General features: G+C 27.8%; 1 protein-coding gene across 1 annotated transcript in view; it reads right to left on the reverse strand.

The window, feature by feature from the left end:
- Positions 1-17,096, reverse strand: part of LOC112597675 (NAD kinase-like) — a 59,309-nt gene extending 42,213 nt beyond the window's left edge. The window contains exon 1 of the mRNA XM_025343826.1: positions 16,619-17,096. Coding sequence (XP_025199611.1) covers positions 16,619-16,758 — 140 coding nt within the window. The 5' untranslated portion in view covers positions 16,759-17,096. The remainder of the gene's footprint in view (positions 1-16,618) is intronic.
- Positions 17,097-21,100: the final 4,004 nt, after the last annotated feature.

Below are 21,100 nucleotides of genomic sequence, written 5' to 3' on the forward strand. Positions count from 1 at the left end.
TAGCATATCACGTTCGTAAAATAATATACAATTTTTATGTCTTTTTATAAGCACTATAAGAATAGTATAATTATTCCTTTTTAAGACTGTTTTAATTATAGATAGCTTTATATTATAATTTATTATGATATGGTATCCTTGAGATTCGTATTTTCAGAGTAGGTACATTATTTTCAGTTTCAAAGCTGTGTGCACGATATTAGTGTCTGTTCGTGTTTTTCATTCCAAATATTGTAATATTAGGTAGTGGGTAAGTACAATAACTACGCAAGTCATTAGTTTAGTTGACAGTTCATTGAAAAAATTATTTTCAGCGAGTGAGTGCTATGTTACAACTTACAGGATAGCAGCTAGTAAAATATTAATAAGTAATAACATTTACACAAATTAAATGATACATAATAATATTATAAATCGTAGATAATATGTATAATAATTATATATCGTAAATTATTTTACACGCACGAACTATTTTGAATGAAAAAAGAATATTTATAAATACTATTTATAAAATGTACCTATTATGAGCTATCGTTACTTTTTTTTTTAGCGTAGCTTAAATATTAAGAAATAATATATTTTTTTTACATTTTTTTTTAAATTTCCCTAACTTGGTTATCTAAACTTATTGTTAAATTTATAAATTACAATTTTTAACGTATAGGACAATAGATGTCATAAATAAGTAACTAATAATCATCTGTATATCAAGCAGGAATCGTGTACATTAAGACCTCGGAGTTATGTTGTGGGAGTACTTAATTACTGTAAAAGTTGGCAACTTGATTTAGTTAAGTGAATTGGTTAACACTACTATGAAAGTTCATGATTTATCGGCAGGAAATAATAAATGTTAAACACCAAAAGTTTAAAGTTAATATGGATAAAAAATATAAATACCAAATTAACTTAGATAAAATGTAGTTTATTCATTTGTATTTTCATATGAATAATTTTTTTTAAATAATAATAAAACACTTTTTTTATGAATTATATTTTATCCTTTCTTATTTCACCGTAGCTATAGTATTTTAGGTAATTATACATATCTGTATCGATTAAATGATTAAATCAAGGAATAGTTATTTATTAATTTGTAGAAACAAAAAAAAAAAAAAATTAATTATTAGTTTTAAAAACAGTTATAATACATAGTACTTGAACTGCAAAAAGATTAGAAGGATGGAAATGTGTACAATAACTTTGCGTACTTGAATATTTAAATGCCATCTTATTGATTAGAAGGGGTAGGTACGTTAAATTATTTTTTAAAAATAAGAGGGATTCAATCCTTCTGCGTTCTTTCTCAACTCAAGCATTAGTTATAAAATATATTAACACTATGTATCAATATATTTTATAATTTTTAAAATTTACTAAAAGAAGCTTAATTATTACAATGGATATTTTAACTATTAAAGTATTACAAGTTAATACATTACTAGTCAAGTTAAGAAAAACAACTTGTTAACTAGTTAATGTCAGACCTTTGTATAATAAGTACACAAATCGTAGCTAGTTATGAAAGGACAGTTAATACATATTGATATATAGTTTTAAAATTGTAAAAATATCGATTCGTGTGCATCTGACGTGAGCCTTGGAATGTCAATTTCCTATAAGTTGACAGTAATTTTTCAAACAGTTATTACACGCACGGTTTACGTAAACCGTATAGAAACCAAAAATAATACTAATACCTATTATGCAGTAACTATGTTTTGTATAACAGACGGCCTTTTATTACTGTCGTTGGTAAATAAATGAAACATTGATGTAAGTACCTACTGCATGTTTGCATATATTTAGTTATACGCATATAGGTATACAAAAGATTTTCAACGGTCAATTAAGTATGGAGATAATGTGATTACAGACGAATGTTGAGTCGAGCCGAACAGTAAATGTTGTATTATTATATATCGCATACAATAATTGAATAATATACTACAATAAAGTGTAAATATGATGAAACAATATCTTTAGATACCTACAGTTTTTTTTTATAGGTAGCGTACGCTTCTAACAAAACTATTAGAATGGCAAAAATATCGTTGTAATAAATAGCTCTACAAAAAAAAAACTTAATCATTATAATTGTTCATGCGGGTACGTTTAATATGGATTTTTGTTTAGTTAATTTAATTATACCTAATACACTATTATGGATAGTGGCATTTGCATACATTTCTCGTTAATTGTTTGATGGGTGAAATAAAATAATATCACAATGAAAGCGAATCATCATAATTTTTTAACTAAAATTTTACGTTTCTTAACTATTCATTTCAATTTAATATTTTTGAAGACTTTTACACCAAGAAATTTAAGACTTTAAATTTTATGTTTTAAATTTGAATCATCATGTTAAAACTAAACGTGAATTATGAACATAACTGCAGTTATGTTACCATGGTATTTACTACCTAGGTATACGTCTTATGGCCCATCATTAGCCATACTATTTTTACATTTCAATAAATATATTGTAATCGTTAGGTAGATTTTTAATAGGGATTGTAACTAGAGATTTGGACTTTAGGTGCATGTATGTGCTTGTAGTTCTAATTATTTGACTGCGTATCATATACCAATATTGGATATGATGGCTGATGACTGACAATAATAATATTTTATTATAATAATTTTATAATAAGTAACAATGTAGATAGTAGATACTATACGATATAATGTAAAGAAAAGCTAACCCGTTTATATATATATATATATATATATGCAAGTACGCGGGATTTATTATTATTATTATTTTTTTTGACTGTATGTGTTACACCATTGAAAACGTTTTTTATAATATTATTTTTTAAGCGTATAACTGCGGTGGTCTTGACACACGGGTCGTGAGTCTATTCATCGACAAAAACAACGTAAGTATCTATACAGACATATTCACAATAAATATACATATTACAATATACGATCTCTCGATTCATGCAATACGACAGTATCGTTATAAGTTATAACTAATGATAATAATGCGGGTAAACAGCATATTATAATAATATTATAAATATACGATGTGTCATATATTGTTTGCATCACACACACAAATATTGTGTGTACATTGCAGTTCAGCAGTTGCCGAACGATTTATGATCCAGAGCCATATTATTGTAATGATGTATAGGCGTATAGTATAATATAATATTACATGAATATCAGACCGAATCAATAGCCTCGTGGGGTGCTCGTGATAGCTGGAAAACATAATAATATTGTATGCGTTGCACGCGTCCTAAAGTGTATGTGATACGATGACATAATACAATATAATAACTTTCGGCGCCGGCCTTGAGAAAAAAGTTCCCTTTTGTCATAAGTAGAGGGGACCCGTCGATCACCATTTCAATGTCAGTGGATTTTGATTAAGCAGGATTTGGTTTTACATTTTGTAAATACGTATAGGTATACATATTGTAATAATTACTAATATCTATAATATTATAATTCATTTATAATGAGCGGGCCGCGTTGTCCATGTACAATATGGTTTTTATTTTGACAAGCTTCGTAATAATGATAACTAATAAGTTCCAATATTCATTTTCGAAAATTCATTTTCTGTTTTTATAAATAACATCAAAAACCATGTATAATTATTCTAGCTTCGACCAATTGTATATACTGTATAGATTAGACATAATTTTTTGTTTCATAATATTTTAAATTTTATTGTTATTTGTCTCGAAATAATATATTTGATTGGATTCCGAATCTCTTCGTAAAAATATACAAACATAGAATAGATTTATTTCATATTTAAAATAGTATAATTAATAATGACCTCACTAATACATTTTTTCAAAAATCTCAATTATAGTGGCTATTATGTCCACTGTATTATTTTTTTTCTACTTCATCTTGCAACATTTATTTAAATAACAAATGTATTTATTTTTTATTAGAACAAACAAGAATATATATTTATACAATCTGTAATAAAAATGTGTACAATACGTAAACTATTAAAAATTTAAATTTAAATTTAAATATATTTTATTTGTTGAGGTTTAAGTTGGACCACAAGCCAATCAAAATATATACGGTGTATCATGAAGACAATTTTACATTAAAATTACAATTAAATAATATTTAATTGACATGTTATGTCAGATATCATCGTGATAAATCCTGTGCAATTGTACGAAATTTAACCTCATGATCATTTATCGTCGATGTTATGATAAAAACGATATCGATATGTTTGTTACGCGTAAATTATAATTATTAAATTCTGTGCGACATTTCGATTTGTTGTATATATTTTATTGATCAATTGTAGGGAATACTTTGATATATATATATATATATATATATATATATATATACATGCGTTATAATAATATTTCATACGTTTTAATATGTTAATTTGATTAAGTACGTATTGACGTTGACTCACACGAAAAAAATCTTGTGAAATGGTTTTTTTCCATCTATTTCGTTCGCAGCAATCTTATACTAGAACCCATTGGTATACAGTGTTGTAAATTTATAGGGTTAGTATCGATTTTAAGCATTTACGTGCATGTTTGATCGATTTACGTGGTGTCATAAGTAATGCAGTGCCAACTAGTGTATAGAGTATATTCAAGTGTGCCGAATAACGTGCAGACAAGGCCGTCCTTGTCATTAAATCAGATCTAAAGGACATTTAGGACGAAAACAATATAGAAATATTCCAAAGTCAAGTCGTCTGAGATATTTTCATTTCATGCCGCTGAAAGAATTCATTTGCACGTCAATCCGGCAATATGTACCAATAGAGTCCTTTATATACACGAGTAGCCTTGTCTCGGAAATGATTCAAATAAGATTTGACCAGCGGCAACGAGCGGACAATGGAAATCGGACATTCTTTGTACGCATTTTATTGCAAACTCGATTGGGTTTATAGCAACAGCCACTAAATTATACACACTGCTACACGGCCCACTACACTCTATGATCGTTTAATATTATGATATGGGTTGATCGTTTAATCGCCAGATAATAATTTTTAAATAAAATGTAATACATTTGGAATTGTTTTTGGAATAAATAATTTGCTAAAGTTCAATCGTTATCAAACACATAAAAATCACATTCAAACGATAGAGACGTTTTTTCGGTGATTTCATATTTACCCTAAGCACAAGTTCCACGTCGAATTAATGTAATTTTTAAATATATCCGTTGTGTTTTATAAACAGCAGAGTTGGTGGTAGAAAAAACTACATTTTTTGAATAAATTTGAATTATTTTTGATGTTAATTATCATATTGAGTAGGGAGCTGTTCATAAAATACTTAATTCCGGTATTTATATTTTGATGGACGAGTGCAAGTGTATTTTCATAATTTGCATAATTTTTTTAATTAAAATACATTTTTATCTAGTTGATTATGTAGATAAAATCTCATTTTTATAATAAACTTCTCTATACATTGAGTTTTAATGAAAACATTTAATATGCCAAGTTAAATTTTATAATATTCAATAACGAATTTCTTTTCTATATAATATATTGAACAGTTTTATTTTATCCATATAGATTCAATCTCGTATGAACGTTAGACGTAATTTATGATCTTATTAATTTTCGATTTAGCCAAATTCAAATTCCGCTTTAACCATTTCAAATCTCCACTGTGTGGTAAAATAATATTTTCTTATTTAATTAACATTTTTACCACGCAGAATATTATTTTTATAGCCAATTAATTTTTGTTGAACATTTCCATTTAAAGGTTATAGTTGATTTTTTTTTATGACCCTTATAATACATTATTGAAACGTTTATTATGCTCGTTAGTTATTTTGTATAGTAATAGATAGGTATGTATGAAATTCGTTATTGTCGTTGAACATACGTTTTATTTAGAAACGGTTTTTGAAAAAATGTTTATCTTTATTATTTTGGAGTCAAAATCAAAATGTAAAAAATCGTTTATATTTATTTATAGGATTGGTCAAGGTTTATTCCAAGTAAGAAACAATTTAATAGCGTAAAAATCAATGGTCAAGTAGATACATGTATAAATTATATGTCATATTAAATAAGAACATGGTATAAATAAATGAATTAAGTGATCTGTGATCATAATAGAGCGGTCGAAGTATTTTATTTTGATAAGCTTTAACTGTATAAGTCTTCGTGTGAGTGAGTTGTGTCTTATAATACTGTCGTTAAATAAAGCCCAAATTTCGAAGAGTAAATGGTAATAATACGTTTATAATATTATTTAGAATTTCCAATGGCTTATTAAAAAATTATGTTAAGAATGTTTAGATAAAGTTTATCAATGGGTTATTATTGCTCTAGGTAATTCGATTATACATACATGATCATTAGTCATTAAATAATATAACTACGAAACCAATTTTATTGTTACCTATTATTATATGCTATCGAACTCTTAACCTAGTTAAGTATTAGCTATTAATTTTTTACGTATACAATAAAAATGGATGTCTTTTTAAATTTTATGAATCATTATAGTAAAATGTTTTCTAAAAATGTTGTCAGGATAAAATAAATAATACGTAAAGTTTGTTTACATTAAGAATGATTAAAAATCGTTTCTCAATAATATACAGAGTAGTAATATATTACAGTATAAGTATATTATACTATTACATACTCTAATATGGACTTGGAATTTGAATATAGAAGATATTTCCTTATATAGCTATATAATATATACTCATGCCATAATACCATAATAATAATATTCAGTAAGTTTTAAAACCTCTATGCGTACATCTTTTTATGAGCACTAGCTAAACTTGACTCAAAACTTTTTTTGAACGCGATGATTTATCATTGCTTTTACATTTATTGTAGCAATAATATTCATCCACGTTCATCCTTCGACGAACTGTTATTTTAAGATGAGAGCAAAACAAAAAGCACTCACAGATTAGAATTTCTCAAATTCGTATATTGTACACAATCCGCAAAACCATATATATACTTTGTACATAATATCATAAATGTTAAGTTAAATGAATTTGCACTTGAGAAGTTTGAATAAACTTATTAAATTGTGAATTGAGTTTTTTTTCAGTTTTTTTCAATTTAAGTGCTGGTTTTAATGTTTTTGTATAAGTTTGTCGTGCTCGGTCAGGTCACGCAAAATATTTTGGGATTCCAATCACATTGCGGTTCGACACGTGCTTAATTGTTATAATTGTTGTATTGCATGTAGCTAAGCCGAAAATTAAAAAAAACCTATTAACATTTTTTTTTGGCACTACTATCGAATCGGCCTTTTTTTTGTAAGAATGTGCTTATTTCGTGTTTGATAGGTTTTTCATTATTTTTTCATCTTTGTTCGGCGGAGGAATGTCAAAATATAATATTGAAACCGGACATAAAGTACCACGACGCAGTATCGCACACTACAAGGCTATCTAGTCTAAGACTTGCGGCTATTATATAATAATATACAGGATGACTTGTACCACAAATTCTTAACTGTACACATCCGTCTAATGAAAATTATATAGTTTGTAATTTAATTTAAATTATTTGGATCAATTGGTCAATCAGTATTACACATTCAATAATAATATTACGAATCCTTAACAAATAGTAATAATTTTTCGAATTGATGTTCCAAAAATATATTAAAGAAAAAGGTTACTGTTGTTTATTCATTTTTTTTTTTTTTTTTTTTTATTAAAATTCATTCTTGTATATTTTTATATATAGCAATGTAGCTATAAGAAATAACTCCGAAGAATTTTAAATGTTTAGCATCGATACTTTTTAGATTACAACAGAAATCGATAATATATATAAAAAAAAAAAAAAGGGTGTGTCATAGATTGAAGTGATTTTTCATTGTTTTTTCTTTTACATTATCATAATATATAAACGCGATATACAATAAAAAAATAACCTAAAGTCTACCATTCACATCAAAAATTAATAACGATAAATATCATCATCAGACATGAAAAAAACAACGTGACGTTCAAAGCTTATAAGTTCACTCAGAACCTAAAAAGTTATTAATAACTAGATGCGATGACAATTATTGACCACAGCACGACGAAACGCCCTGTATATACAGAGTGATTTATCAGGCATGCTAACCCTTTTTTTTCAGCAAATAAAGTCAATTAAAATTTGATTTTTAGATTTTTAAGTTATTAAGTTTTTTTGTTTTACTTGAGAAGTATCTTGTAGAGGTACAAATTTCTATTTTCCAAACGAACAGCTTTTTTTTACAGTAAATTATTTAACGAATAATATTCTTTAAGTTTATTTTAAAATTTCATTGATCAGAGTTTGATTAATTTAATTATGAAAGGAAAAAATGAGGGTTAGTATATTTGATGAATCACCCTGTAAACATAATAAATAACCAATAGGCATTCGCATTGACGTTTAATTAGTCCCGGTGGACGACCTGAATATGTTACTCAGCGCGTGCACTTGACCCCTTATCGTAACTTGCTAACTTGCAAATGCGTCTGCTGCTGCTCCTCCATCATGTATATAATATTATTATGTATATATGCCTCATGAAATGTACGCGTAAAATATGTGTGGTATGTACAAATATATAATACCTACCCGTGTAGGTACAGATTGATATTAGACGGTATGTAGTCACGAATTTCATTCCAAAGCGAATTTCATTCTCTGCCTGGGCTGTTGCGTTATTTTACCAAGAGTATATAATAGCAGTCGGTCTCGAGAAAAAAAAATAATAATAAATAGTGGTCGTCCATGAGAGCCGATATTTTATTAGAATGTTAAGAGCACTACTAGCGCATATTGTATTGTAATTTATATCACGTGTAAACGATTACCTACTTTTTTTCAGTACCACACACTATACGCTTCCCGGTCGCATGTTATTGTGCCTTTAAAATATAATCATAATATGATAGATGATCGAAAATATCGTTTTCAAGGAGTCCGTGTATTATATATCGTAGTAGTAATCGAAACCCGCGTAAAATTCGCGCACCCTTAATATAAAACTGCCTCAACTCGAAATTCTGTTTTTCTGAGCACGGATTTTGTGGTTACTGGTCGATAGCCATAATTTTTAGATTTACAAAAAGCTATAGATTTCCACCAAGAAGAAATAACTAACCAACGTTTTTGTTATACCTACTCGTATATATAACAAACTTTTGTTGGTTTAATTTTTGTGGTTGAAAATAAAATTTTAACACCACATTTTGAAAACCTACTTTGTTGCGTAGTTGTATTACGTTTCTTTTACAACCTAACATAAGAAATCAAGTGTACTTCATTTTGATTTGAGGCTTATAAACATTATTGCTCTCAACTGGATGACTCTCACAACGTACAAACAATTATAAAATGCCGGAAATATAGATTGTTGGTCATTTATTTTATTAGCCATAATCTTAATTATTTATTTGGTACCTATTGATTTTGTTACACAATTATTAATTAATTGATATTCGACTTGTAATTGTAAAATGAGACACAAATAAACAATTAAAAATGGTGGTTATATTATTCAAATTCTATAGCTATAAGTTCAGTTTTTAGTATTTGCAGGTTGAAATTTAATTAAATGGCTTATATAAGAAACAGTAAGCATTCAGTTATATAATTAATATAAAAATATTTTAATTTAATTTTTATTAAAACTAACTATTCGGGTGCATGTATTTAATTAAAAAATCAAATTTACTCAAAACTATTTAAGTTGAGGTATTTTGTGTTAACTGCCAAGGTATCGAACATTATTGGTATATATTATATATAAATATATATATATATATATTTTTAATATGAAACGGTAGTAGAGAGGTTTTCGTAAATAGCAGCAAAACTGTTGTATTTTGATACTGAGTGCAAAATAATTGAAATTCGTCAAGAATGTGTTGGGGCTTGCGTCGTGCCGCGATTTACGTCACGACTTTTATTGAATTTAACGGGCAAGAATAAAAAAAAAAAAAAAGGTTACACAATTTGTTTTATTAAAAATAATAATCATTTAACGTGGTTAAATCAATCATTATCATCGACTAGAATCTCATCAATTTGCATTAATTTCTTAAAAACTTGTATTTACAGGGTCGTCGGACTGACGCGGTTGACGTACTATAGTTGCCCCAAAGCAGTTATTATTATTATTATTTTTTTATCCCCTTGGTTTATGACCTAGAAGATAGCAAACCTTGATTTTGTGATCGCGCAATGACCCGAAACACACTGTAACAGTCAAAATTAGATTGCACTGATTGCAGTACTGCACGTATATATTAGGCACATGCTCTAATAACATCCCATACAATATTATCATTGTTAATATAACATTGCATTTATTAATAATGATATTTATACGTGTCATATATTATAAGGTGCAACAAATAAATTAAAAATTTCTTGATAGGATTTATAAAAATATATTCATTTATAGATACAATGTATCTAAATTGCATGCAAAAAAAAAAAAAATGAGAATCCCGATTGTACCTTAGGCTATATAATAAATAATAATTAATTCATATATTACATGCTTTATTTATCATAAATTTGTATATTCATTACTACACGAAATTATAATATTATGCTTTTGTTTTAATTACAATATTTTTGTAATAATTTATTGGAATAAATAAGGAATTTTCAGACGAGATAGCTTTTTCGCGTTTCACATACGTATTCATACGATGTGAGATTTTTTTCAAAAATAAACATCGGTTACTAATGAAGGAAAGTGGAAATTGTACTAAAACGTAAAATAAATATGAAGGGTTCATCCAAGTTTGCAAAGTAGAAAATGTTATAATGGTATGTTATTATTAGAAAAATTAAAAGTAAATAATTCAATTTTGATGTTCTAAGTTATTTTCATAATTTTTATCAGTACCAAGATCAGATTTTGAAAATATGTTGTGTAAAATAGAGGAAATAACTAAAAAATCTGATATATTTATAAGAAGAGCTACTCTTGTGTACTTTAAATAAATCATGTTGTACTGAAACCGAGATATAAAGAGCGTAGTATTGAATTCGCTTTAGATCTGATAATTTTATTACTTATAAGTATAAGATTTTAATGCAATGATTTTATTCTTTGAGTGCAATAAAATAAAGCATTTAAAGTTCATAATTTGTTTCATGTAAGTAAGTAACAAATATTACAATAAAGGTCAAACTTTATATTTTTCAGTTTTGCTGTTTTTTCCATATTTATAGAATTTCTTAGCATTTTTAGGTAATTTGATTAATTTTTAATATGTATTAATGCAATATTATACGATGTTCAAGTTATTTAAATTAGGGAATTAATTATTCGTTATATCAAAATATATTGTTTTAATAATTTTTAGGTATTTTCTATACGTATCCAATGTCAATGTACTGTTTATGAATCCGATGATGTCTTTACCTACAGCAATCATCAGACATGGTATCTTACTGGAACTGAAATGATTAATTTCATATTATTGTTAGTTTAGTTAAGATAAAAACTAAAAAGTGATAAAAATGTCCAAAGTAAAATCTACGTGTTCCTCTCGGTCGTGTGCCCATTGAAACAATTTAGATAATTTGTCAAGAGAATTTAAATTCGGGCCCTATTTATCAGATAATCATTAATAATTACTGCTACGCTAAAACTCGTATATTGTACATTTTGAGTTCAAAACGTTGTTTCATGCAGTTGTACATAGGTGTCTGTTAAATCTAAAATGACGCGAATATTGTTGTAATTAGTTTACGACGCGCAATAACTTATAGACAATACGAGTAATTTAAGTATTTTCACGGCAATACAGCGGTCGGCAATTGGTAACATAACGTATGTTCATTAATATTTATATTGTTCGTGTAATAGTAGGTATACTCTAGCTGGCGTGCTTCTGACGAATACGGGTTTAATGGATTAGACAAAAAAATAAAAATAAATAAAAACAACGAATAAACGAACCGTGAAATTTGTAAAACATAATATTCTCGCGTAAACCAGCCTAATATTATATTATCTATTTTTTCATCGTCGTAATGTGAAGTTATACCTCTGCGGTGTGGATTATCAATGGTGATCATAAAGACGTCTGCGCCGTCATCATCATTTGAGATTTTAACCACGCACACTACCTACGCACGCAATAATAACCGTGTAAAATCGTTGCAGCATTCCACCGAGTTAATATATTTATTTACATAATAATATATTGTACGCCGTAAGCGCAATTAGTTTCAAATAGGATTCATAGTTCTCCCTAAAGCTACCTCATAATTATACAAAAAGAGAACAAATAGTCCAAAACTCCCTAAAATGTTTTGGTATCTGCTCACGGATTGTTTCTCAAACCCTATAGGAAATACTGAATATTCATGTGTTTTTATTGCATGGTAGTATTTAAATTACTTCTTTTATCATGTGAAATAGATCGGTGTATTTAATAGTATTATCCGATTACAAGCTTACTTCTTAAGTACCAAAAAGCTATGGAAAATTAGAATATAAAATTGTTTTGATTATTTAATTATCGACATAAGTTTAAGTATTATGTAACTTTTGAACAGCTATCTATTGCAACAAGTTAACTTAGAGTCTAAATTTTAAAAGTAAAAAAAAAAAAAATGGGAAAAATTCGAGTGTGCTAATAAATATGCCAACCATATTAAATTTGACGACCGATAACCATCCAAATATTGTTATCATATAATATTTTAATGATAAATAGTTGCGTCACAACAGTACCGTCTATATTGAGTAATGACGTTATGATACGATATAATTATTCAAGATATTATATCGATCGACGACGGTACGCAATCGCACAGCTCATTGAAAATCGAATGGTCTAGGAAACCTTAGGAAGTCACCCGCTATATAGCTGTCGGTTGAAGCCACGGACAATTGATGCGTCCAAAAACCCCGAACGACTACTATTATTATAGTAAGTATATTACATGGCGCGAAATTCGCCGCCTGGTGACAAAATGACACAATCGCTCAACTCGCAAGTAAAATAATATAATAATTAAATCATATAATATAATATAATACTATTATTATGAGTATGCTGAGAGAAACAGACGACCGGTTCACGTCGCTTTGCGAGATGTGTGTCAAGGTTTCGGCATTTCCGACGAAATAATTTTAACTATAAACACGTACATTTAAGTTATAAGTACGTTAAGTATTAGCCATTGACATGTGTACATTATAATATGTAAAATGTACATCCCTTTCGTGTCCAGATAATTTATTGTAATATTTTGTTAATATTTGTTTAGTTGATAACGACTTACCGTTTATAATTAATATTACAATATGGAATACGATTTAATATTGAAATGATTTGTTATTTTTGATTGTCTTACAACTAATTTTATTGTGTTTGTATGTTATAACTACATTTAAGAATACTTATGTAGTTATGAATTATATAGGAATTAAGAAAATAGGGGTTTGTTTTACAATACAAATTTTTTTCATTAATGTATAAAATAAATAATAAAATCACAAGAAGTCCACGAATTTATACATAAATAGTAAATACATATACGCATAAAACACGTATAATAGAGACTATTTTTGAAATTATTTTTATCTCATTCTTAAAATAATAAATTATCTTATTTACATTTTTTTTATCAAGGCTAAAAATTAAGTATTCATCATCTTCGTGACATTATATTGTATTATAAAATACTTATGTGTAGTATATAGTTCATATGCGATATTGACTTCACAACCGTTTTTTTCTTCAAGATGGAAAGGGGTGTTTAATTTTTTTTTCAAACAGTTAATAGAATTTTGTTAATTATTAACTCTTAATGATAATAAATTGATTTGTGTTCGTAAAACTTAAATACAAACACAGATTAAATTCTAACCATTTAGTTTCATAATAGGTTGAATTTCTCTAATATTAAAACGTGAACTGTAAAGTGAAGATTTGAAATGTTACACATTTGTATGATGGAGATAAAAAAAATGCAGGTGAAGCGTTCTCTTAAGACGTTACCGTAAATCTGCCAACTTGGGTCTAATTTTTGGTTGTATTGTAACCGAGGGTCTAATGTTACAGTAATAATTGATAATTTATACTGGAAGACACGTCAATGTTTACTTTGATTTTAAAACTAAGAGCAATTTTACAAACCTCAAAATATTAAGATAATACAGTATATGTTCACGCTAAGCGGTACCACTAAGTATTTCAGTTAGATGATATTGTATTAAAATGGAAGTTTTGGGGAATGAAAGAGAGTACCCAAATACATAAATACATATTTAAGATAAATTTCAAATTGTTAATCATTTCGATACGTGCATGTACGAAACAACTTATTTTTTTTTAAACGACAACACCATTTTTTCCACAGATTCAAATTGAGTATTTTATTTTGAACAATTTTTATATAACAGTTTTTTTTTCTAATTACAAAGTTAAAGTACGTTAAAATTTAATATTCACCAATAATTTGTTTCTGACAAAATGTTTACTGTGTTCAACTTACACTCGAAAATCAAAATAATATCTTTGATATTGTTAAATTCCTGTTTGTAGACAGAGACATAAATAAACGTTTGTTTAATTCATAATTTACCCTATTTAAAAAATTACATTTCTAGACTAATTTACTCTAGTTTATCTAACTTAAGAGGCTTATCGATAAATTCCATGACATTCGCCTATATTAAGATAATAAATCTGGCTCGTTATAAATTTATAAATGTTTATTAGTTATTTTCACTGACCAGTAATAATTAAAAAATAATTTTAAACTAGTCTTGTAACAATTATTATTTATTTATAGTATTTAGTTTTTAGTTTTTGTATTATTATATTACTTTAATACTACATTACTGTTTTACTTAGTAAAAAAATTATTGAAATGAATAGCAGTGTACAATTAGAACTTATTTTGATTTTTGGCAAATACACCCGTAGTATTTGACAAGCATCTTAAATGTACGTAGATCGGTATCCAAATAGGTTTCATCCAAATCATAATAGTATCCTTAGACTTTAACACGGATTAAATGAAAACATTCAATTTCCTTCCTAGCAATTAAAATAGACGACAGCAGCCTAGACTTAATAATTTTGATGAAGACACTGCATTGTAGGTAACGACTTACACATGTTTATCAATAAGATATGTATTTCGAAAAATTGGTATACCAGTTGGCGCAGTACACAAAATGTTGAAGATAAAAACAAAATCAACCGTATAAAATCGTTTTTGTCTAACTTTACGAATTGGAGATTTTTAACGGAGATTACGATTTTTGGCATGGCTTAGTGTTCAATTTTATGTCAACAAATTACTTAATAATCGTGTTTTGTGAACTGATGAATCTAAATTAACAAGTAATGGTATAATAAATAAACAAAACCATAGATGATTTTAGACAGTCTAGGGCATAAATGTATGTTGTAGATTAATAGGTTAACAACTTTTAATTCCTTATTTTTATGACGGAACACTTACAGATAGAAGATATCTAGATTTTCTTGTTTATCAACTACCGTTATTGCTTGAAAATGTTTCAATAGTCACGCAGGGAAATATGAATTTTCAACAAGATGAAGCACTAGTACAAAATGCCATAATTATTTGACAATGTTTAAATACAATTTTTCCTAAAACAGATGGATTGATAATCATGGAGTAATTTCTCGGCCCACGAGATTTTAGATTTGACCCAATAAGATTTTTTTTTTATGGAAGCATTTTAAAACTATTATACATGCAGATGCGCTTATTAATGTCGAAGATATAAAAAACAAAATGTAATAATTTTAGAGAAGACTAGATAATCACTGACACATCAAGAGCATTTTTTTGAACGTTTAGAACCATGTTTAGAAAATCAAGGTGAAAACTTTGAACAATTTATTTGATAAACCTATATATAGTAGTAAAATACAAATAAATAAATCCTAATTTAAAATTCATAATGTGTACATATTTCTAATTGTCATTGTCTTCATATTTAGGTATCTTATTTTGGTTGTATATGAATGGCAAATAAGACAGTATATAACAAAAACAAACAAGTGTTTATTTATGTCTTCTCTGACTACAAACAGGTATTTAACTATACCGAAGATAGTTTTTCGATTTTCACGTGTAAGTTGAACATAGTTAAAATTTCGTCAAAAACAGATTATTTACAAATATAAAATTTCAACATATTATAACTTATAACTATAGTATTAACTAAACTAATTTTTTAATTAGAAAAAATCTTTTTATACAAAAATTGTTTCGAAAAAAAATATTCTGTAGAAAAATTTGGTGTTGTCAATTTAAAAAAAAAGTAAGGTTCATGCGCGTATTGAAAAGGTTAAGTCTTAAATTTATCTGCAAATGTGTATTTGAGTATAAGTACTCTCTTTCATTCCCCGAAAACCCCGTTTCAATACAAGGTCATCCAACTGAAATATTCAGTAGTACTTTTTAGCGTGAAAAAACTATATAATATTAATTTCGTAATTATTTGTAAATACCTATTCAATCGGGCTTAATTGTAAACTGAGTGTAAGTTCGGATACCTGTAGCTTGAAGAGCTACTGCCTTTAAACATACACACTTTTTTGATTGGCGCATACAAATCTATAATCAGTAATCATACAAAAATGATCATACCTGAAGCCCTGCAGCTTGTCCTGCATTTTGATCTTGCCGACCACTGTCATATCGGACTTGATCCCCACCGAGTACAATTCCTCCTCGTGGATGCTGATGCTAGCCATTGCTTTGGCCATGTGCAACGTTCCCTCGTCCATATTACGACAACGATGTTATTATTGCCTAAATCGCACGCGAATGTGCGAGGGGGGTCGCGGATGATAATAATTTATGGAAATATATTATTGTGGATCGGACGGACCGGACGATGGCCGACGAACACTGAGCGGACAGCTCGCAGAGTGTAGCTACGTATAATGCGCGTGGTGCGACGATAGGTATCGTTTTTATAATTTTGTTTTGGTGTGATACCGTGGTTAGTGGTCAGGTACGTCAAGACGTACAGAACACGTACGATGTGAGTACCTATGTACCGAAATGATCAAAAACCGCGTTGACGTGCGATGGAAATTCGTCACTATTCAAGCGGGCTCGTTACACTGTCAAATATCGGGTAGCAACTGAGTACTGACCGTCGGCGGCGGCGGCGACGGCGGCGTAAACCGTGCTCCGTCGTAAGCCGGTATAGAATCTGCCGCCGCTCAAGGTGTTTGTCGCCTATTGTTGTCGGACCGCCTTTACGGGTTGGGCGTCGTGCAGATAGCGCCATAGTTACCGCAAGACCGCAATAATGAAATAAAACATAATATTTTATGAAACGTATGAATTTAATGTTGGATAACACAGTCAAATTCGCTTATTACGATATTCGAGGGACCAAGAGAATCTGATCATTATGACCGAACTTCGTTATATCCGGATTATAAAATGTAACAATACATAAGATATAAAACCAATCAAATACATTGCTTGGAATCGTTTTACCCGGAATATCGTTGTAAACGACATGGTTATAAGCGAATTCGACTGCATACCTATAATATATGTAATTCAATTTATTTGGCGAGTGGTAATAACTTCCGCGACGATGCGTCGCAGGTCTGCCGTCGTCTGATCGCGGTTTGTTGTTATTTCTTTACCGTCGGTATTGCGTGATGTATTTGAATATTATGATATGAAAACGTCACGTCGAGATTTCTCGCTTAAAATGTTAGAAAAATGACCAAGATCCGGGGATCGAAACCGTTTACATTTTGAACGGTTCCGATTTCAGTTTTGTGAACGGTTTATTTTATTTGAAGTTTTTAGATTTTAGAATTGTATCCGTATTGTTAATATTTTTTAATATCATCGTTTTTATGAATAAACTCAAATATGACATTATCTTTGTATAAAAATGTTCGTTTTGACTAGAGTTATAAATATTATGAATAATTCTTATTTTATAAGATTTGATTAAACTGATATTAGTTATAATAGATTTTGTAATGAGGGTTTTTTTTTATTTTTTAAATTCTCCTCATTTTGAGTGTTTGACCAATATTTTCTTAACTTTGGGTTTGGTTTCGGTTACAAAGTTGAAAAATTAAAAACCAAGGTTTTAATTAGTGTTCAAAATAATTTTTATTAAAGGTTCTAAAATGATTTCCAATTATGATACCTATTTTATTTTTTGTAACCAATGGTAATGCTTTTCAAATAAAAAAAAATATTCGATTTCTGTTTGTCATAACAAAATCCCCGCGTAATCCCATCTTTTTACTAAATGTAGTAAATTAATAGGAAATTAAAACATTTAATAGAAAAAAAATAGTTTTGATTATTTGTGTATTAAAATTAGACGGGTAACTAAACGTGATTTTTTCTATTATAGAATTTTAATGTGTAAGAAAATGTCAAAATTTGTCTGATATTTTTATGTTGAAAATTTGAGCACTCATAATATATAGAATACGTAACTCATGGTCACCTTTGTCAAAACATCAACAATATCTAGCTTAAACACAATAATTTATAAATTGTATTAATATTAGATAGTATAGATATCTATGTTTATGTAATAATATTGTATGTTTTATGTATTGTTATACGGCTATACGAGACGACAATGGTTTAGCACGTGCTATCGCGTGTGTCGCATCAGACACGTTGCAACTTCAACGATAGTATTAATATTCATAATAATAATAATAATAATAATAATAATATTATTATTATGTCCGACATGTTTCGATACTTATCGGTCCCAGACGACACTGGTGCTCGAACGAAATGCATGAGTGTGCTTCGATGTCGTCTACGAAGCTTCTATGCGGCGATGGCGACAACGACAATGGCTTATTCGTGAAAACTAGTGTATTGTAACGTGTAGTTTTAATAATATACTGATGCCTCGTATTCATAACTATCGTTTTTTACAATTTTCAAATACTGTAGACAATCGAATCTACACGAGAATTTAATATTATTTTACTCGAGTTTTCAGACCGGAAATAGCATTATTTTAAAAGTTCGAACGAAATTCGTGCATAGGCAATACGTGACTTACCAGTACGATTTTAATATTATTTCATAATTTCTATTCTTATATTAAATAATTCAAATTATTTTAAGAATATTTTCTAAAAACAATGTACATATTTTTTAAATTCTGATTGAAATGTATTGAAATTTATAATATTTAATGAACAAAAATGCAAATTACGCATAACATACGGAATTTTTGCAATTTGTAAATATTATCGATAGTATACTAGTATAATATGTATGTAATCAATATTTTAATTGCAATAACTAAATCTTTTTGAACGTATATGTATTAATCATGTTGTAATATTCGTTGAACACGCGCTGAACTTTCGTTTTAAAATGTATTAATCATATTTTAATTTCCGTTGAATATGCATTGAACACTAATTTTGGTGACGCAAAATCAAATGGGTTCTATTGAATGTTAAAATGTTTGTTAATTTTTTGTCAAATAAACGTTTCAAAATAAAAAATAATATTATTTATACTGATAAAATAGTAAGTTATGACTAAAGCGCGGATTTTTATGCACTTAAAAGTATCGAAATATGGCATATAATATGCAGTAAAAATAATGAAAATATGCAGTCAAAATTATGAAAATATGTAAAAATATACAAGAATTTTTTATTTATTTAAAATTTACAATAAAACTTATAATAATTAATTACTTAAATACTTAATAATAAATAATTTCTAAACTTAATTTATTTTTAAAATTGTATTTATTATTAAAATTAATAATCGTATGCATTTCAAGTTTTTCTTCTGTGAAGTTGTATCATTTATCGATTAACATATTTTTAAAGACTGAGAACGAACGTTTGACGTCAACCGAAGTTATTGGGGCATATTTGAAGCAACTTAGTATTGTCGGATCTTGATAAAGATCTTCAAGATGAACGTTTTCACTTAATAACACTGAATTAATTTTTCGTAGAATTTTCAGACCTTCATTTTTATTGGAAAGCTCGTTTAATTTTGTTGTAAGTGTTACACCTTTCAATCCAGGAATAGAATGCATTTTTTCTTTCGTTTCGTCAATTATTGAAAAGCTTAGATATAAAGTCATATTTCGAGTTTCCAGTTTTTTTTATGACTATTTTTATCACTAAAAATGCCAAATGAATAGATATAAATTTTAAATCATTCTACTTGACAAAATATTATCCTATACATTTTTTTAAATTTTCGCTTCAATATGCAATAAATTTTGAATTTTGTCAAAATATGCAAAAATATGCAATAACCTTCAAATATGCAGAAATATGCAAAAAAAAATTTCACCATTAGCTTCAAATTATGATAATTCGTGGAGATAACTGACAAAAATCCAAAAATATTAAAAGGAAAAAAATATGCAATGGCATAGAAATCCGCGCTCTAGTTATGAGTCATAACTTTATGACGACAAATGAGACTAAATGTGGATAATATGACTTTTATAAGATAAAATTGAATTTGACACATCTAAATAAATAGTTTTTAATTTGTCGTGAAATTTAATTGGTGTTGTTAATTGTTCTTATTTTGTTCAATATCAATGAATATTTATTGTAATATATTTATGACTATCATAAATCTGATTATTTAACTATCGAAAATTTAAGACATTTTGAGTTTGCACGTCATAAAAATAAATAATGATGAGACCTGTTTTCAAATTTCTTGTTGAAGCAATTTGTTAGTTAGAAGTTCATATTTTCAACGTTAATAGCGCCTGTTGTTGTATTGCATGTGTGTGAAATGTTCGTGGGATGTAGATGATCTGAAATAATATTAACAAGGCGAGTCACCACCACTTTGATTCCGGCCTGCAATATTATTCCAAATTAATTTCTTAGTATATAAAATATCGAATTTTGGAATATATATTACCCAAGTACTATTTAAAAATTTAAATTTTTCTCTTTTTTATCTTATTTTTTAATACTTAGATAAATTGTTTAATTTATTATTTATATGTTATTATAATTATTATAAAAATGTCCTATATGCAATGGAAAATGTACAGGGAATATAGTTATGAACAACTTTATAGGCCACTAAAGGGGTTTCAACAAGTAAAAA

This window comes from Melanaphis sacchari, unplaced genomic scaffold (genome assembly GCF_002803265.2).
Source record: "Melanaphis sacchari strain LSU unplaced genomic scaffold, SCAv2.0 Contig43_pilon_pilon, whole genome shotgun sequence".
NCBI classification, from domain to species: domain Eukaryota; kingdom Metazoa; phylum Arthropoda; class Insecta; order Hemiptera; family Aphididae; genus Melanaphis; species Melanaphis sacchari.